The sequence below is a fragment of the Taudactylus pleione genome, unplaced genomic scaffold (assembly GCF_031769625.1).
Source record: "Taudactylus pleione unplaced genomic scaffold, aTauple2 ptg000783l, whole genome shotgun sequence".
Taxonomy (NCBI): Eukaryota; Metazoa; Chordata; class Amphibia; order Anura; family Myobatrachidae; genus Taudactylus; species Taudactylus pleione.
The window spans coordinates 1,111,161-1,132,938 of record NW_028285185.1 but is presented as its reverse complement, the minus strand read 5'-3'; the positions used below and the strand labels follow the sequence as shown (position 1 = coordinate 1,132,938).

Genomic DNA, 21,778 nt, shown 5'->3' with positions numbered 1-21,778 from the left:
ACACATTTTAATTATTGTACCATATATGTTACTGCATTTAAATTCATAAACAGTCCTAAAGCTTTTGAAGAGATTAGGCTGATAAGCCTGAAATAAAGTGATTCCATTCTTCCATTGCATATATCATTCGTATTCGTATTATTTCATGCTTCTGTTCATATTATATAGTAAATAGATTGTGTACTAGTATGTATATATTTTTTTTAGTCTATTAGTTCTGGAAAGAAAATTGCCCTCTTTCCTTGTTTCCAGAAAAAAATTAAAAACAATTTAGTAGTCTTCAGAATTATATGTAATTTGACTATGTCATAGGTCCCAGACCAACTTACAGATATTTATTTTGCAATTGTAATTTCTAGACATTATTGTTAAATATCATTTTTAAACAACAGATCAGATGCTTAACAATATACAAAATATATACATATTTAACAGATGATAGATTTAAATTTAACATGATAAATAACATTATGGTATTTTTAAATTACTTTTAATTTTCAATAAAATATTGATACATTCGGTGTCAATATGCAGAGGATGCCGGCGCTTAGAATACTGTCTCCAGAATCCTAGCACCAGCATCCTGACCACCAGCATCCTGACGGTAAGTAGTGGGTTGGGGGGAGGGTTAGGGTAAGGGGTTTTGGTTAAGTACTAGGGGTGGAGGGTTAGGTTTAGGCACTAGGGTGGAGGTTAGGTTCAGACACTGTGGTGGGAGGGTGAGGGTTAGAGTAGGGAGAGGGAGAGGGTTAGGATACCTACCGACATGTGTCAGTATCCTAACCCTGTTGGGATGCCGACATCAGAATTTTGACTGCCGGAATCCAGAGCCCTGACATCCTGTACCCATCCCGAATTCAAGATAAAGGGAACAGTTTGTTATTATTATATATTTTTTATATGAAATGCTCATGTTGATGGAATTCAGTCCCCTGAAAACATTAGGATTAATGTGTATAGGTTCTATTACGCATTTAATGCATGTATTACCCAAGAAGCGATTATGATTTTTTTAAATGGAATGAACAAATGCCGCATTAGATGAAGAAGCACAGAGAATATTTATATTGGTAGATAAAGGAATTTACACAGTTAACACAAGCCACAAAATATTAAAAATATCATGAGAAAAAAATAGATTTCCTTCTGTTTTCATAAAATGTTTATTTCTTTCCAGGATACTTCCAGAACCCAGAGAGTCAGAGCATTGGATTTATTAGAAGCCCAGTAGGAGTGCCATGTTTTCTAACCACTTTTACAGTGCTGAATTTGGGGACATTAGATGTACACAGAGCCTTTTTATTAGTGGGAAATAGAGGTATCTAAGGGCATGCTAGGTAACTAGAATGTCTTCTCTCGCTCTGCTTCTACAATTGGGTAAGTGAAATACTGTACTTTTGTGGGGCTTATTAAAGATAGATAAGGCTTAGTAAATATAAAGGTAGATAGAAAGTTAGTATTCTATCCAGGAGGTAAAGCAAAGGTGTATGTGCTAAAATTGTACCACATATAAATTTCTAATGATTAATTTCAAATTAATCCAGATTGTCTAGTGCTCTGTCATTTGCACCAAATTTACCCTTTCTGCTGGGGACTAGATTATTGTCTATCCAGAACTCTGATCATGTGCAGCCCTGCTTCATTATATTGGAGTTGCTTCATTATATTGTTGTTGAGTAAAAAACATTATGTAACATTTTGTAACATGCAGTGTTCTAATATTACACTCATGTTGGTATAATTTGAGAAAATTCATAATCCATCATTTTGATGACAATAAATATTTAAGCAGTTTATAGTAATACACTAAAGCTGGCCACACAAGTTTATCTGTCCAACCAGCCAACTAGTTGATTGGCTGGAATGAAAATCTGGTAATGTATGAAAGCAAATGACAATCAGCAATTTGCTCCCAAGTACCGGAAAATGGACAAAAAGTGTTGTTTGAACAAATTGTTTAGATCAAACATTTAACAATATTGTCTGAAAGACAATTTTCATCTGTTTTATGGCATATAGGAGCAAATTGCTGATCATCATTTACTCCCATACGTTACCAAATTTTCATTCCAACCAATCAACTAGTTGGCTGGTTGGACAGATAATCTTTAGATGTGTGGCCACCTTTAGGCCCGTATTCAATTGCTGGCGAAAAGTCCCAGACTTTTCGCATGCCGGAGTTTAGGCTCTGGAAAAGTATCGCGCTCGTCACCGCTATTCACCCTATTCAATTACAAAGGACGCGAAAACGCGTCCCGGCGAAACTCAAACAGGCGAAAAATCCTGTCAGATTTAGGGAAATCAGCCTGACACCCCCCAAAAGATGCACTGACATGGGGGATCACTATGGATACCCCCGAATAGCCCTGCTGGAGGTATTTGGGGTGCTTAAATGCTCTCAATTGGTGCTATTTAGCGTCTTTGCACAAGTGGTGAAGAATAGTATTTAGGAGTTTTTCTTGGCAAATATAAGCAGTCCCAGCAAATTTGGGTTACATGAGAATGGGTGCAAGCATGGTTAAAAATCATTAAAGTGCATTCTTTTTAAACGTAAAAAACACACCTTTAGCATGCAATCCAAAAAACAGCTTGGGTACACTTGGAGTCGATTTAGTTAGTTTTTAAGTTTGTCCCCCAACTTTGTTTTTTTTCGCCCCCAAAACGAAAGTACTTTTTTGTAGTGATCTAAAGTTAGTTTTAACTTTTTTTGATGCAGTTTACCTTTGGGGGACTACACAAAGGCTGCAGTGATGTTGTCTCAACTTTGCACCCCAAACCTCCAATTCTGCACTTTTTTCCGCCTCCTTTCAGAGGCGAATCTTTCCCGCTGGTTAGAAGGTGCAGGCTTTTTGCACCAGATGAAAGTCAATGAATTGAATACGGGGAAAAGTTCTCGCCTGGCGAAATGACGTCACCGGCAAGAATTTTTCGCTGATCTCGGCTTTTCACCGCCAATTGAATATGGCCCTAACTCTGGAAAATGCATTGTATTTACCATGGAATAATCATATTAAATCAAAGGGATATTATTATGTAGCTGAAATGTATATGGTGAATATGTCTTATGTGACAATTTCCATAGTTCCATTGCTCTGTTTATGTATATTAAATACAAGAACAATTGACCAATTTCTACATATGAATATAAGGCACTTCCTTTGGGAAATGAACAAATTATCTGTTGTTTACGGCAAAGAAAATGATTTCGTAAATCAAATAAAAACCCTTTGGTAATTACAGGAAAGTTGTCACATGACATAGACAATCTCACTTACCTCCATAGGCGGTGAACTTTGTAGGGGGAAGTCTAGTAATAAATTTGTATTAATAATCTCTTGAGTTTGACTCTTGAAGAAACCCCTCAAATTCCACCCAATCCAGATATTCGCATAATCCGATAGCTTCAAACTCTATGCCAATATTTTATTTATATATTATGTTTAATGCTTAGTGGTAAAAATTACACTTTTGTTAATAGTGCTCTTAATTATACATAGAAAAAAACCTATTGGAATCATAATAGTAGTTGCACATTTACTGTCCATGAAAATTAGCTGTGCCTGTAAATCTATATATTCATCATCAGAATAATCAATCTGGATTCATGTTTTCATATTCCAAGTGCTGGTTGATTGATGCACTGCATGATTTATATACATATTTAATTAGTCTCCAAAGTATTGTAATCTTTGAACTGCAATGGTCCCATGTGACATTTTACTAGTGATTAAATGTCAGGCAAAACAAAAATCTAGATTTAATTATTGTATATATTTCACATACAAAAATAGTTCCAATAAATATAAACAATACTATTTGCATTGCTTTTATTTTACATTTGATTTTCTAAAAAAAAAAAAATAACAGGCTCTTTTCTTTTCAGTTATATATTTTTATTGAATATGTTCACATCTACAACAATACAGTATAAAATAATCCATCATAAATACTTTATTGGAGGAAAAAGAGACCAAAGCATGAAATATCTAATTTCAAAGGCAAATAATTCATTAGTTATTTTCAGATTCAAAAACGTTTTATAATAGAGCCTAGACAAAGGCAAGGTAACATGACATTATTTAATACTCTTTTTGGTTGGCAGGATCATTATTCAAGCTTTTGTTGACTATTTTCAATGCATCTGACTTTCTAAATACATTGTAAAACTGTTTTCATGGATAATTGTTTTGTGACTTAACTTGTAGAATATAATGGGGTAATATAATTTAAGTTCCCACTGTGCTTTTCTTTGATTGATGTCTTGTAGGTATAAGGGTCTCATTTAGTTTGTTGTTTTAAAGTATATCTGGCTGGTATGAAGATCTGGTTTGATAGGGTGTTTTAAGTCTGGCAGGTATGAGCATCTGGTTTCATTGAATGTCTTAGGTCTAGTAGTTATGAGGGTGTGGTTTGGTTGGATGTGTTATGTCTGGAAGGTATGAGGGTCTAGTTTGGTTGGATGTGTTATGTCTGGCAGGTATGAGGGTGTGGTTTGGTTGGATGCCTTAGGTCTAGCAGGTATAAGGGTCTGGTTTGGTTAATGCCTTAGGTCTGGCGGGATAAATATATTGCTATGAAATCAGTCTGGATAATCCAGTTTTTATAGCTATTTGTATGTTATCAGTTTGTAGTAGAAGAATGACCAAACAGTGCCATTAGCAAGATGTATTTCCCAATTATATGTCTGTTGGAATCCCTTGAACTGGCATGTAAAAATGAATTCCTTCACTGGTCCAGATTATAGTAGTTTGAAAAATGTATGGCATCCTGGTTGCTCTGTAGCTTGATGCGTTTGGCTAATGTATAGTCCCTCAACTTTTGTTTCCTCTTTTTTTTTTCTTCCGATCTTTATTTGTACCAAAATGTCACCGCATACCACTGTTCTACTGACAGTATATGTTACAGTATTGTCCCACTTTTCATAAAATCTCACCAAAATAGCATGTGCACAGTCCAGCTAAAGTAAACAAGAATTCCAGCTTGGTGCTTGCTCCTACACATTAGGTTGTATAATGGTATTTATGTCATCTTTGTGTTGGGTGTCATAGTAGTAGTGTAAGTAGTGATAGTTTGGCTATCAGTACCTATGGTGTATAGTGTAGGTATAGATGTGTCCACATACACCTATCTTCAAATCTCTCCATATACTGTAGTCCCATTTGACATGCCACAAACTTTTTTTTTTTTAAATATGTATTTTAATCTGCTACTTTATACCAATACTGTGACAAAAGTACTAAAAAAGAACAAATTGGCAGCACCTAAAACTCTCCTCTGTGTCCAACCAGTTTCACTCTTCCGGGTTTCATCACAGAGGAGAGAGCGGAGAACCCCAAGCACCGGACACAGCTGCGCAAGACAGACCAGAAGCAGCCCCTGTGTGTTCCATGATGCGTTCCAGTAGTAGGGAGTGTGCAAAGACACCGGGCACAGAGAGTGCAGCAGCAGGATGCAGAGTGCCGCACACCAGAACACAAGCAGCGACAAAGGAACGGTGAGTTCAATTACCGCCAGAGGAAGAAAAGACCAGGTAACGCCAGCCACTGTTAAGGTCTTACTACCTTACTTCGTATTGCAAGAGACAGAGTGACATTGCTTGTAGACAGATCTAATTGTTTTTCTGTTCATGGAATGCATCCTAGCCATCGGGCTACTTGGTAATACTACAGCAAAAGACAAAGGATTTTTTGTGTGCCAGTCGTTGTTTTAATAGGATTACAGGTCCCTGGACTATATTGCAGCTGTTCAGGCTTAATTCTTTTCAATATAAACATATGCATATGCACTTTTTGATCTGTGGATACATAGGGTACACCTGTACCGGGCCCCGAGGCTCAGATGGTCACAAAGCAGGGCTGTGGATGGCAGACAGTGCTCCAGCCACGACCACTGGTACCCATATCCGCCACCCTGTTCTTTTGTACTCTGGCCTGGGCAGTGCTGGGCTCAACTTGCCAGTGCCTCAGATGTGACCCGGGCTGGACATGACCTCTTCAAGCAAAGCAGCAGCGTGATGTGATAGGTCACGCCACCACACATCATCTGCATCGGTCAGGCACGCTGCACACAGTGGACTGCACTGGGGTGGTGAGTGGCTGTGTGTGGAGGAAGGGACTGGGGGCAGAAGAAGGGATTGATTGTGGAGGAAGGGGCTGAGTGCAGAGGAAGGGGCTGAGTGCAGAGGAAGGGGCTGAGTGTGCAGGAAGGGGCTGAGTGCAGATGAAGGGGGTGGGGGCTGAGGAAGATGAAGGGGCCTGAGGGTTATGGAAGGTAAAGGGGGCTGAAGGCTGAGAAAGATGAAGGGGTCTGAAGGCTGGAGAAGGTGAAGGGGGCTGAAGGCTGGGGAAGGTGAAGGGGGCTGAAGGCTGGGGAAGATGAAGGGGGCTGAAGGCTGGGGAAGATGAAGGGGGCTGAAGGCTGGGGAAGGTGAAGGGGGCTGAAGGCTGGGGAAGGTGATGGGACTAAGGGCTGAGGAAGGTGTAGTGGGTTGTGGGCTAAGGAAAGTGATGGTGGTCTGAGGATGGTGATGAGGGTCTGAGGCTGAGGAAGGTGATAAGGGACTTTTGGGCTGAGAATGGTGATGAGAGGCTGAAGTTGAGGAAGGCGATGAGGGGCTGAGGACTAAGGATGGCTGGCTACAGATGCCATCCCTCCACTCCTGAGGCATCACAGCACTGTGATCAAGAAGACCTGCCTGCATCATCAGTGACAGCGTGGTAAGCCATAGTATATTTTACTTTATTAAAAGGCTTGCATATCTTTCAGTTAACATTCTCAAACTTCACATATCATACGTGCAGGGGAGTTATGTGTGGGGGCAAGGTCGGGGCTGGTGGTGAGAAGGTGGGGCCCCCAGAGACATCAGTGTACCGGGCCCTGAGATTTCTGTTGCCGGCCTTGAGCATGATATACTGTACACTACTTTATTACTGGTTTCTATTTTTTGTCAAGTATTTATTGTCAATGCACTTCCATGTACCTTGTATTTATTGTTATTTATGCAATAATTGTACAAACATTTTATTTTAGAATAAATAAGAGAATTTCAGTTTTCTTTCTTTTTTTTTCTTCTTCTTTTTTTTTTCCTCCTCTATTCCTATTCTTTATCCCATTCTATCCTCCCTTCTTCTCTCTGCCTAACCTTGGAATGTATTAGCACCATAAGCATAGCTTAAGTTTGTTCTTTAACTGCTTTTAATGATTATCTTGCTAACTGGGAAAGGACCCAGTTTGCTTAGTGGCTACTTTATATCAAGCCCTCCATCCATAGAGGTTTTGCACAGAAAGTCCAAATTGTACTGGTAACATTTTCTTAGTACCTTCTAGAAGATAATAGCTAGAATCTAATTGGTTGCTTTGGGCAACATCTCCATTTTTAAAAACTCTCACTTTAGTAACTATACCCCACACTCCCTTGTCTTCAAATTGAAAATTCCATTGTGTATTTATTGTAAAACTGTGAACATTGAATTATTGACTTTTTGAAAGTATTGATCCAATACTTTTTTATTTAAAAAATTCAGATCCGTTCAGTTTCTTTTTCAGTTTTTGCAAAGTGAAAAAAATTATTTGATATTAAAAATATAGGTTTCTCTTATTCATTTGTTGCAGATTTTAGAGCTAAAAAAGTTTTCAAAGAATGCTTCACCCATGCCTTGAATAATATTGTTATAAATTTGATGTCATTGTATTGATTAGTTAGAGCTACAGACAGATCTTAATAGAGAAACTTTAAAGTTGGCTGCATTGTATAATTAATTGAGCTAAAAAATGTATTTCTCCAAAAACTAACATACAAAATATCAAACATAACACTTGGGGTCAATTAGAGGCAAAAAGCCGAGAAAGTATCTCCGACTTTTCGCCAGTCGGAAACTTATCTCCGTACTAAATTCCACCCGCTTTCGCGTACTCGGAAAGTCAATACAACGTCATAGGCAAAAAATATTTGCCTCTAAATAGCAGGAGAAAAAGAGTGCAACTTTTTTATTTTGGGGTGCAAAGGTGGGGAAACCACTCAGAACCCTTGGGACAGCCCCCAAAGGACAACCGTAACTAGAATACAGTACACAGTAATGCCCCTTATACATTATACCACATTATACTCTTTACAGATTATTCCACATAGTAGTAGTGCCCCATATAACACATTATTTAATACAATAGTAGTGCCCCTTACACATTATTCTCCATCCAGCAACTCACCTCCTTGTGTCCCTCCAACAGCCTCTTGCCTCCCCCTGTGTGCAATCAGCAGCCAGCAGGTGTGGATTTGGGGCCGGCAGCTAATTACAGCTGGCAGGCAGTGGCAGACATGGACAGACAGCACAATTTGAAGTTGGCACCGGTCATGAGCCAATCTGAGCTCATGGACCAGCAGTCAATCAGGAGCCACCACTGCTGATTGGCTGCCAGTCTGTGAGCTCTGATTGCCTTGTGACTGGCGGCGTTGTCTCTACATGACTGCATGCCAGTGCACCAGCTGTAATCATCTGGTGGGCTGGCACCAAATCAACATCGCTAACACCCGAGCCCTGACTGGACTCGCCTACCTTGTTTTTGTGACTAGGTTCAGGGGGAGCAGCGGGCCACAAAGGCAGCTCGGGCACCATAGCAGCCACACCCTTTGTACTCACGGTAGTTACACCACTGTTTGCATCAATGTTAGCAAACAGTGGGGTCTGTTTCAGGATCAATGGAATGTGGTTACAGGAGAGGACAATGCTGCAGGTGTACTTCAGGGTTAAGTCTTCAACACAGGCAACGCCGGGTATCCCAGCTAGTATGTAATATATCATAATAATTATACTGTCAATGAAAGCACTAAGTTATAGCTATTCTATATAACCAGTCTTTTAAGAACCATAAGAAACAACTTTTGTTACTGTTGTTACTTTTATTATGTTTTATATACTTTAGCAACAGCAATACATATTGTCAAGTACATCAATAATATTCAACATTTATAATACGTTACAATTAAAGATGTGTGTCGACCCCCGTGTTTTGGTTTTGGTTTGGGATTTGGATCTCCCTGGTTTGGGATCTGGATTGGTTTTGCCAAAACCTCACCTCCGTGTTTTGTTTTCGTGTTTTGGTTTTGGTTTTGGATTTGGGTTTTTTTCTTAAAAAAAAAAAAACAGCTAAAATCACATAAAATGGGCCTTTTTTTGTTCCTACAGTAACATTTATTTCCACTCATTTCCAGTCAATTTTGACCACCTCACAGCTCACAATATTGATTTATTCATCTAGTTTAGGCCCAAAATTTGCACCAAGATAGCTGGCTGACTAAGCTAAGCTGCAGCAGTGGGCGGCACAAACACATGGCAGTTCAACTTCAAACATGGCACATCAGGAAACACTTTTATTATTCAAGAGAGGCCTGAGGGAGTCGGAGTATGTATGTAGTTGAAGGTAGGGCAGGGACAGGAAGGGTTGATTGGTAGTAAATTTAATTTTGTGTTTTGATTCCAAAGAAAATTTATGAGGGAGAAGGGGAGGGGAGGAGGCATTTACAAAAAAATGTGATACAGTACATTTACATCAGTCCTTGCCACAGAGGAATCCTTGAGCATGGCTGCTGCTGGGAGTTGATTTTTTTCATCCCAGAAGGGGACCAGGAAGTGTGCTTTCCAAAAATAAATAAACAATTGACTTAAATAATCCTTTGCAAACTTTATGCTCTATAACAGAATTTCCCAACCTGTACATGGACATTAAAAAAAAAACAGAGTAAGCTAGTGGCCTTCAAATTGCCATTGTTCCCACTGTCCACTTCTTAGATATGTGAATGTTAGAATCTAGAAGGCCAAAAATTGGATGGACCACACATGGCTGATTGATCAACCATGGCAACTGGATTAGTGTAATAAGGAAGAGGAGGCTGCAAACTGGGTGTCATGTTATGAGTTGGCCATATGGGGTATGTTGCTGTTAAGGGATCAGGCTGGTTATCATCAGTGGACACATTATTAATTATAGTTGTTGTTATTTTGGGTTGCCATCTCCTGAAGGGTGTTTACCAACAGAAAGAGACTACCTACCTATCAGCTCAGGCATAGACACTTCCTGAGGAACAGAGCTCTGTTCTCTGGAGGGAAGCCAAATAGGTGGGAGCCCCCGTTCCAATATCTGAAGCTCTTATCTCTCCACATCATCTATTATAGATGAAAAAAAAATGTAATTGAGACATCTAGCTCCTCGTTCTGTACCCTGCTCACCCTTTTTGGACAGGATGGATGGTTTGGAAGAAGAAGGCCTAGCAACAGATGGGGGATGGTCATTATCAAGACCTGGTCCCCCCCAGTGGGTGTAGTCTGGGAGGTAATGGTTGGCATGTAGGCAGCGGAATAACAAAGGCCTCCATGTTGTCTGTGCTTACTCTTCCGTATTTCAGTTTGCAATTCAGGTAGGAAAAAAGTCAGCTACAGAACACAGTGACAGAATCACTGGATGTCTTAGTGCATTCAGGCCAAATACGATCTATGAATTCCCAGACAGATTTCGGACAGATGAATCCTTTGCTTGTAATAATCTTTGGTAATTCCTGGCAAAGGTGGGTATTATAGCCAGACACTTTGAAGGCTGTAACTTTGAACTGCTTTATAGAAAACATGTGAATGAAACCTTTCCACACTGCAGAACATGATGGAGATATCCCTTGAAGTTCAGCTGCTAGAGCATCTTTTTTCATGTCCTCTGAGGCCTCTACTGACTTTTGTTTACGTTTGAATAGAACAGTTTTAGAATTTAGGATGTCTACTCTATATAGGTTTGTAAATAAATAAATGCTTTAGTTTTTAGAGCATATAACTTTATAAGCTGTTAGGATAACATTTCTGCTATGTTTAAGATAAAAAAAAATACTTTTTGTAACCCAATAACTTAAAAAAAAGTTTTCATTGCAATATTCATGCATTTTTCTTCAGCTCCAGAACTTGGGCCCAGAGCACAGATTAATCACAACTGGAGTCGGGCAGCACTAGGTTGCAGGTTGCGTTGCTGGCTGGATACACGCACACACACAGACAGTTAAAGATAAAAAAAAGACAATTAATTTACATTTTTTTTATGCTCCAGAACTTGGGCCCAGAGCACAGATTGATCACGACTGGAGTCTGGCAGCACTTACTTGCGTTGCCGACTTGCTAGATCTTGTGCGGCTAAGGATAACAAGCACAGACACACAGACAATTATTAGAAAATGAAACAATTGATTTACATTTTTTTTATGCTCCAGAACTTGGGCCCAGAGCACAGATTAATCACGACTGGAGTCGGGCAGCACTAGGATGCAACTTGCTGGCTGGATCTTGTGCGGTACTGCAGTTAAGCCTAATACGCACACACATACAGAAAAATATAATAGACACTTTTATTGATTTTTTTGTTTTTTAGCACGACTGGAGTCGGGCAGCACTAGGTTGCAACTTGCGTTGCTGGCTGGATCTTGTGCGGTACTGCGGTTAAGCCTAACACGCACACACACACACACACACACACACACAGAAAAATATAAAAGACACTTTGATTGATTTTTTTTTAACTATATATATATTTCTTTTTTTTTGAGTCCAGAAATTGGGCCCAGATGGACACAGCACCAGCCCAGATGTATCTGCAGTTCTGCACCAGCCCAGAAGGATACAGCAGACATGAAAAATACCAGCCCAGAATGGATCAGCAGCACCAGCCCAGGACACAGCAGAGCACAGACAGCCCAGATGGATCAGCAACAGCCCAGATGGACACAGCAGACAGCACAGTGACAGCACCAGCCCAGAATGGATCAGCAGTCACTAGCCCAGGACACAGCAGACAGCACCAGCACCTCTCCCAGCCCTACACTACCCACACTCCCTGTTCAGTCTCCACAGCCAGAGTGAAATGGTATCTGTCGCGTGGTCCCGTATATACTACATTGATCATAGAGACAAAAGCTTGCAAACTGCGAGATCTCATACTCTATAATTTTGCCTCGGTTTCGAGATCTGAGTCAGGCGGGAAACTCCGAGCCTGCTTGGATCTGGCTCGGTTCTGCTAAATTCCGGTGGGTTCGGATCTCTGGAATCCGAACCCGCTCATCTCTAGTTACAATTTGCATACATTGCCACAACATGCAACATAACAAGTGCTAATTATACACTTTATGGAGTTGATTCTGAGTTGGGAGCAAAGAAAAAAAAAAACAAGTACAGTGCATTTGCAACTAGGCAAAACCATGTTGCACTGCCGGTGGTGCACATGTAAAATGTACAGTGATTTAGAATTGGTATATGTTTCCAAACTCTTATCTAAATTGCAGTGTAAAAATAAAGCTGCCAGCATCTGTGGACTACATGCAAAAGCAGACAGTATTTATTCTGCATACAAAAATAAATAAATGTATTTGCACCCCTTGTATCGCAACATGGTATGTTCCAGATAAGTCACTTGTTTTTTTTTTGCTTTGCACCAAATTCAGAATCAGCTGCAATATGTATGTCCATAAAGATTTTAAAGAACCAGGACAAATGACAAATGACAATTACTTGAATTAATAAACTTTAAATAAATATGTACATTAGCCATGAGAGTACTCTTGTTTTACTGAGCAAAAAGAGTTAGAGAAAGCAGTTTTTTCATACAGTAAATATAAACAATAAATCTTTGGCACATTACATTGCATTAAATCATTCTTTATTTCACGGTTCTACAAAATGTCAGTCTCTGCTTCACAGCTGACTTAACATCTTTATTTTTCAAGCTATAGATCAGTGGGTTTAACAAAGGAACTGCAGCTGTGTTAAAAAGAGAGAACAGTTTCTTTAAGTTCAATGCGTCATATGATGTTGGTGTTAAGTACTGACAAACAAGTGTCACATAGAGCAGGATGACTACCGTCAGGTGAGATGAACATGTGTAGAAGGCTTTTCGTTTCCCGGTGTCAGAATGGATCCTCATTATGGCAAAAACAATGAAAATGTAAGAGATGAAGGTCAGAAAGAATGGGATTAGAGTTATAATGAAAAGTCCCTGAATAAGGAATACTACCTCCAAAACGGAGGTGTCACTGCAGGTAATTTTCATCAGGGGTATCATGTCACAGAAGAAGTGGTTGACCTCGTTAGATGTGAAACATGAGAAACCAGAGAAGATTACAACAGGGGAAATAACTTGTACAAACCCCATCAAATAACAGGTCATAACGAGTAATGTACAAACTCTATGGTTCATTATCATATGGTAACGTAAAGGTTTACAGATTGCAACGTATCTATCATAGCTCATTACAGTCAAAATTAAAAGTTCATGGCCTGTTAAAGATGCAAACATATACATTTGAATTATGCATGCCCAGTAGGAAACAGTGTTATTTCCAGCTATGAAGATGAGAAGGACCTTATGCAATGTGATGGTGGTAGAAGACAGGTCCACCATTGACAGGTTGCCCAGGAAGAAATACATGGGAGTATGGAGATGATGATCCAAGCAGATAAGTAGGAGAATTGTCAAGTTTCCACCAACAGTGATGAGATAAATGAGTAGAACCAGAAGAAAGACAGGAACCTGCAGCTCCGGGTTGTCAGTGATCCCTTGAATAATGAAATATGTCACCATGGACTGATTTACAGGAATTGAAAACATGATGCCCCACTTATATCTGTAATAGAAATTTCGTATTGGAAATGTATTTTAGTTTGAACACATAATACAATACATACACTATAGAGAGAATATCTTAAAAAATTCTAACAATTTAGCACTTGAGAGAGTACTTTTCACCCCTTATTCCTCAGGAACAGTGTTACAAACACCCATGTCTAAACTACCCCCAAATATCCTCCATAATGTCATTTCAAACGACTCTTAACAATCATGGATTACTATTTACAGTATAAGAAACTTGGTGGCCCATGTCTTACCACAAAATATGTCAGGATTAGGGGAAATTTACACTTTGCATCAGGCCTCCATAATGCCACCTTTCTGAGATGGAGAGATGATGGGTTAGATGTTTTTGATCCCGGTGGTGTCCTATATTCATTTCAGTAATTCAAAGAAAAAATATAGAATTCCTTGATCCCACTTTTTCTTGTACTTACAGCTTTGACATTATGCATTATCATTTACTACGACAAATCACACTCTACCCCCCCCCCTCCATTCAGATACGTTGGAGCTATTGCTACATTTCTTAAAACCAACCCCTACAAAATCAGATATTTATACATTGATTTAGTTGCAACTGTTACCTCAGATCTGTGGATCTCAACAAATGTGGCCTGGGTGTCTTGAACCCAGGAAACTCCTCTCTGAATTTGTTCTTAAATATTATACCAATACCCTAAAGTACTGTATATATTTTGTTTTGCGCTGCAGTAGGTTTATGTGAAATTTATCAGTAGGGGCTATATTTCTCCCTCACAGCGGAGTCACTATGTACCTGATGAGATGGGTTACTGCCTCAAATGTAAACAACCTGGAGTGAATTTTCAGCATTGTTTTTGGGACTGTAGGAAAATTAGATGTTTTTGGAACAAAATATTGATGTTTATTAATGCTATTACTAGATTACGTTTATTCTTTTTCCTATGCTCTTTTGTAATTTTGATATCTGGGTTCCCTTTACCCAAGAATGAGCCTGCTCTACTTTCTTCCCACTCCTCACAGTTATACTAACTGTGGCAAAGAAAACCATCCTCAGGAAATTGACCCAGTCTGTGGCTCCATCCCTATCTGAAGTCCAATTCTCCCTGCTAGGAACTTCTTTATTTTGAAAGACTGTCAATTTTTCCAGATATAGAACACGGGGGGGGGGGGGCAAATGTAATAGGGTGAGAGTTTAGAAAATGTGTTTAGCAGTAAACACGCTCACTATTACATTGGTCGAGTTGTTTTTTTAAAATGGGAAAACATCTGGGTGAGAGTTTTTTGAGTCTGAAAAACATATGAGTTTGCATGTTCTCTGACTCTATTACATTGGCTAAGTTTAAAAACTAAACTCTCATCCTATTACATTTGGCCCGGGGTCTCTAAATTCTATTAAAAATTGGGTATATAGATAAAGTGTCCCTCTGTCCAGGCATATATTATGAGAGTTTTTGATAACACAACTTGGTATGCTTATAGGAAATTATCCAAGTATAATTCCCCTGATGTTCTAGAACTACCCCTACTTCTTCTGACTACAAAGGGTTGCTTTTGTTAAACTTATTACACTGCTATGTCCCCATGGTGGAGACTGGTCTATGGCTTTCTGTGATGTTGCATAATATAATCTGGGCAGGACCCCACCTCCCTCCCCCCTTCCCTCCCTTCTGTCTATTCTCCATCTAATTATGTGATAGTCTTGTGTGAAATGTTACGTATGTTTCACTAAATTGTGTATCTTACTGGCTAAACACTATGACTATTTAATTCCTATTGTTCTTATAAAATATTAAGAAGGACTTTCTGCTATATGGCAATGACATGGTACTGTTTGGTTGCATATCTTTTCTCTACATTATTTATTGTTGTGTTTTATCGTACGTATCATGCAATGTTTTCAATAAAGAGATGTTTTTAAAAAATATCTGCTTCCTCACACATTTGGTTGTACTGTCAGCCATGCTTAAATTACAGCATTCCTAAAGTATTGGTTTCCCTCAGTTGTAACAATACCTAACCTAACTTACCTGACCCATGTTCTCAGAATGAAAGTATGTTCTACCCCACCTTGACAGTTTTGCAATTGTAACTATAACCTGGTATTTATTGATGCCAGTCTACATTTGTCTTTGCAAATTTGGCTCTGAAATTCTTTGTATTTGGCATAAGATAAACTGATATAACATCTAAATAATACCAGCATTTCTATTCCTGTTCTTCAAAGCACCTGGCTAAGCAATGTGTAAGTTCTGAGTGGTGGAATGTCCATTGTTATTCTGCTGTTATAGTTGACAGTATTGTGTTCTGCTGTCTGTATCTACTTCCCAGATTTTCTGACAAAACACGGGACCTCATTCAGACCCGCTCGCTAGATGCGTTAGCTCGCACGATGCGTATTCAAATTTGGGAAGGCAGGCGATTGCATGGCAAGGCATTAGCATGCCCACTATGTCTTGGCGTGCGATCGCTCTGTGTATGCAGATGCCCACCAGCTTGTCTTAAGACGCCCACTTGCGCACGTCATCTCCAGGAAGTGTATGCAACCATCTGTACATCGGGTACCAATCGCAACACTTGTGGCTGACCATACCCTGCCGCAAGCACTGCTAGTGCTTCAGTGTGAAATGCAATCAAGTGACGTGTACTATGACGCTGCCTCTTAATTATGCACACCTCTGAAACGGCATTGAGACGCTCAGGTACGCCTGCATGCGCACCTCCACTCCCCAGTTTCTAATGGCCAGCCCCTGTCACCACCCACAAACGGCTTCTCTTGTCACTCAATCTGCCGTGTTGTCTATGTGCAGCGAGCATACGCTTCCCGATCGCTCGCACTGGTTCACGCATGCGCATTGAGATACATACGCATGCGCAGAATGCAAAGATCGGCTGGCTGCATGCGAACACTTCCTAGCGAGCGGGCCTGAATCAGGCCCACAGTTCCAATGGACACTTTTTTAAATTTACCTGTGACTGGTGAGTCCTAGTCCTGTCTAAAATGAGCAGCACTATATTTTTGTCATTTATCTACCTAATCATTGATCCATTGGATAGTCACTGTATAGATGAGATGTGTGTGGATCCCCGTATTTTGTTTTTGGTAAAACCATCATTAAATGTTTTGGTTTTGGCAAGAGCGATCCTCAAGTGTTTTGGTTCAGTTTTGGTTTTCTAAGGTCATGTCACTTGGACCTGCTTTTGTTCCTATAGTATTAACATCAGTAACATTTCCAGCCATTTCCAGTCAAATTTGAAACATTTTGGCACCTGAAATCATGTGGGAGGGTCTTACATACTATCTAAAACACGCAAGATCTGTTTTCTAGATCCAAGATCGAACTTGTGGGATGACCCAAGCTGGGACTTGGGGCCTGATTCAGAGCCGCTCGTAAGCGCCCACTCGTTCGCTCCGAGCGATATTCGCACATCTGCGCATGCGTATGGGTTTTAGTACGCATGCGCGAACCAGTCAGTGTGGTCAAAAATCGTGTGCTCGCAAAATAGCGAATGCCTACTAATTTGAGTGACAGAATGAGGCGTTTGTGGGTGGTAACAGGGGAAGGTGCTTGAAAACGAGGAGTGGAGATCCGAATGCAGGCGTGCCAAACGGTCAAAACGGGCGTTTTAAGGGTGTGCATAATTAACAAAGCAGCGTCATTGACCACATCACTTGGTTGTCTTTTAGCCTGAACTGCTTGCATAATTGCGGTAGGAAAATCCTACCACAAGCACTGCGAGCAGTTCATACGCCTATCGATGTACTCGATTAATCAAATAAATAGCAGAGGTGACGTAGGATGCGAGCGGCCAGGGGGCGTGTTTTCCTAAATAGTGAGCGCATGTTTTGTTCGCTCGTTCAGACATAGAGGCGTCAACAGACCGCAAAGAGCGAGCGCTTAATTTAAATAGCCAGCCCCTTTTTATGACCGAGCGTCCGCAAATAGCGTCTGGCTCTGAATCAGGCCCTTGGTTCAAAAGAGATCTAAAGGTGCATATCCACTTGCCGACTGAGGAACCTTTGAACGATTATGACATCGTAATCGTTCAGTCGTTCCTCATCCTGTAGGTGCCCACACTGCACGATATGTTGTTCAAAGCAGGCACCCTCCCTCATCCCCAAACATGCCCAATCGGTCGTTATTGGCAGATTGACCTGCATGTTTGGACGATGATTTATGATGAAAATGACCAGCAGGAGCGCGCATCGCTGGTCGTTTGACATTTTCATGCCTGATTCATGCACGATTAACGAGCAATTGAATGATAAAGATGTCATTATGATTCAATCGCTCATTTTAATCAGCAAGTGGATACGTGGCTTAAACTGGGACTTTTGTGGACTCGGGAACCCCACAGTTTGGGTGTGTTCATTTTCAGAAAATCCAAAACACTCATCTCTACTGTATAGGGTGATAAAACAGTCCCCAATTATTCACCCAGTTCCAGAGGGAATTGTGTAGCTACAGGAACTTAGTTGACAGCCAACAAGATCATATCAACCCTATTGGCTTTATGTGGTTATGGGTAGTGGCACATTTCATTGTCTTCAAACCTTTCAAAGGAGTGTCAGGAAGGACAAATCACTCAGACATATCCTGCTACTGTATAAGTGCATCCGGGCACAACACTCCTCCATGCAGGGGTGGTTTATTTAGACCCCATCAATGCACAATATCAGATAGGAGTTCTGGGCCATGGGTGACTCTATAATGTTACGTCTCAACATATCAGTTAGGTGTCTATACAGATCACACTGGTCTTTAAAGCATTAGGCAATGCGAGATTTGGGCTGTAGACTGATGGTTAATATATTTATTATTAAGATTTAAAAAAATTATTTTACAATAACATATACCAGGCTAATAATACACTCTCTCTATAGTTTTTCCATAACATTTCTACTTGCTCCATAGTCCTATCTACCTGTGACCTTACTCCAACTACACGGCTCTGCAGGCTGGAGTTTTGCTATCATTGCTCATTCTATACTCCATAATGATATTATGTTAGGAGAAGGAGACAGAAGGAATTGAATATGCCTGTCGGAATTAATGTTTCATGATGGATTAGCATACATTTAGCAGCAGGCATTAAATTGTTGGTAGGATGTGTCTTAGTTATGGCATGTTGGCTACTCTGGCCTATCAGGGTGTGTTAAGTATGTTGGGGGCATAGTTTGGTGTTTTATACTATTGTTTTTAGGGCTGTGAGATCTATTTCTTCTACAGACGTTCCCATCCACTCTTGTTATTTGTCAGCTTTATTGTTATGGGAAAGAATAGTAGCAGTGGCTGTCTTGTTTTAAATCTTGAGGTGCTCTCACTGCCAATACAAGGGTTAGTCTGATTTTATGGTATTGGGCTCAGCAGCGCCACTGGTCCAGGTGGGCTTCTTGTGTGTTATCCTGAGGGTGGCTCCCATGTAGGATTTCAGTTGGGTGATGGGCTGACAGCTGGCCTTCATTTAGGCTTTTGATTTTGCTGGTGGGCTGGCAGTTGGCCCCATGTTGGCTTTTGTGTATTACATGCTATGAGCTGGCAGTCAGCCCCCATTTAAGCCTTATGTGGGCAGATGGTACACTGTGTATAAAGTCATTCTATAACTTTCCTCTTATATATATAAAAAAGCTGACCCCTTTATCCCTACAAATAAGCCTTCAAGTCTTCATTTAAGACAAGTGTTAATGTTATCCTGTGTATAAATGTCGGCTGACATCAACTGAAAGAGTTTAACACTTCTAAATCTAAAATGAACCTGATAATTCTCTATACTGAGACAAAAACCTACATACTGTACATGTTTGCGGTTTCATATTTGGAAGCTGAAGTATCTCATAATAATTTTTAAACTATCATTTAAAAAAAATAACACTTTTACTGTGCTGTATATGCACAGGGGATGCTTAGGCAAACAAATAGGCTCCCATAAACAATTATTAATCAACAAACAATAGACAACGTATTTGCTACTTACTATAATTAACTCTGGAAACCTTTTGTTCTGTAGGTCAACAACAGGTGACATAAATAATTTTTTTGCTTCAGTTATTATATCTCTGCAAGTCTTCTTATTGATATATTCTAGACGTTGCTACCTGCTGGCAAGTCACAACTCTGCACATTAAATGCATAAACAAATGATTGTAAATAATGCCTAAGAATGTAATGGGTGTTTAAAGGTAATATCCATTTTTATAATCTCACATTATGGTAGAACCAGGGGCTTTCTGCCACCTTATGCTTCCTGAAACATCACTTCCAATGCCACCCAATGCAGTGCTTTTTAATGTAGCCACAAGTGGCTCCAGGCACCCATTCTAGTAATACAGGAAGGACAGGAAAGGGATCCTTGCTGTCACCCAGAACTCTTTCCTGCTATCAATTAGGTGACCATGAGGTAAAATAACAAACAAGTTGGGGGCTAAGTAGTGAGGAGAGAACCTCTTATCCGCTGCCCCTCACATTGTAGGCTCTGATATGAGATTTATTATGCAATCAGACTTCTAAATGCTTGTAGCATCAGCACCAGTGTTTTCAGAAAGATTTGGGCTCTGACCATGAGACCCAAATAACTTAGGAATCAGATACGGAAAGTTAGGAAGAAAGTGTTGAACTTTAATTTTCTTCATTACAGGCCTGTATTGGATGTTGGGTGTTAGCTGTGCATCAGACTGACACATTTTCATTGGGACCCAGAATTTTCTTAATATTTTCTTAATATATTAATTATGTCAGCTCTCCAGTTACTTTTTTAACAATAACCAGCAGATATGTTATTACATTGTATTCAATTTATGTCAGGCAGGCCTCAATAATGAGTTATAATTAAACATTTTCATATTGCTTTGCTCTTAATACCTTGCAAGTGGTCTCCGTTCTAAAGATCTACAGTAAAAAGGTAGACAATGTCTTGATAAATACCAGATGCTAGACAGGCAATAGGTCAACAGGGATAAAAGGTTGACAGGGACAAAAGGTCGACACACTTACGGTCGACGTGGAAGAAGATTGACGTGCAAATGGTTGACATGAAAATGGATGACACATTATTTTTTTTGCTTTTTTAGGGTTAGGGCTAGGCACTTACCCCAAAGGTTAGGGTTAGGCTCCAGGAGGGAGGGTTAGGGTTAGGCACTAGAAGGGACAGTTAGGGTCAGGCACCTACCCCAACGGTTAGGGTTAGGCATCAGGAGGGAGGGTTAGGGTTAAGCACCAAGAGGAGGGTTACGGTGAAGACTAGGGTTAGAAAACAACAAAAAACATGTCAACCATTTTCATTGCGACCATATGCATGTCGACCTTTTGACCCTGTTGACCAATTGTACATGTCGACCTTCTTACATGTCGACTTTTAGTGTGTCAACCTTTTGTCCCTGTTGACCTATTGCCTGTCTAACATATGGTGTCTATCTAGACATTGTCTACCTTTTTACTGTAGATCTTTCAATTCATAACCTTGCAAGTATATCTATTAACTTGACCTCATCATCAGACAGTGCCTTCTCCCTGTTCTTTACTCCTGAGACCACTACCCAACATTACAGATGAGTTGCTGAGTCTGAGTGACAAGCAGGTCCATGACAGAACTTAGCAGAGTGAAGGCTGCGAGCTTACATTCTCAAGTTTGTTTTTAGTTATCTTTTATAGCAAGTGTGGTATAGCATGGCACAAGTACAGACGAGAGGGTGGCAGACATTTTAAAATATATTTTAAAATGCTTTATTTGAACCTGGCATGGGCTAGGTGAGGATGAGAGAGTTGCATCCGGCTACCTCTAAGTAGAACTTATTAAATGCATGAAAGCAGGCCAGGTGGCTTACATTACTTTCTAGCTGACAATATAGATCCTATTTGGGGTTCTAAAAATTCTGCTTATGGTTTTAGAAAAGCAGTGTGATCTGCTGCACTGTTCATCTGTGAAATAGGTATGTGACTTCAGCAGGTAAAACACACCTATAAATGCAGTAAAAAGTATATCTAGATATTAAAGGATTAAAGAGGAGGAGGCAACACTAAGCAGTAAGCATCCTTTTTTCTAAAGATAACATACAAATAACTTGAATTTATCATTAGATGCTATTTTAAAATATTTTGCAGACAAAACTTTCTTTATTTAAATGACATAGAGAAAATAACTAAAATTT

The 21,778-nt window shown here is 39.9% G+C and overlaps 1 protein-coding gene across 1 annotated transcript; it reads right to left on the bottom strand.

The window, feature by feature from the left end:
• Nucleotides 1-12,681: 12,681 nt before the first annotated feature.
• Nucleotides 12,682-13,608, bottom strand: LOC148475073 (olfactory receptor 8K1-like). The gene has a single exon (XM_088457775.1). The coding sequence runs from the start codon at nt 13,600-13,602 to the stop codon at nt 12,682-12,684; it is 921 nt and encodes a 306-aa protein (XP_088313901.1). The 5' UTR covers nt 13,603-13,608.
• Between the last annotated feature and the right edge of the window lie 8,170 nt (nt 13,609-21,778).

What these genes read in the sequence shown, in the direction of transcription:
- LOC148475073 (XM_088457775.1), bottom strand. Translation starts at nt 13,602, where the DNA reads ATGGTGACATATTTCATTATTCAAGGGATCACTGACAACCCGGAGCTG.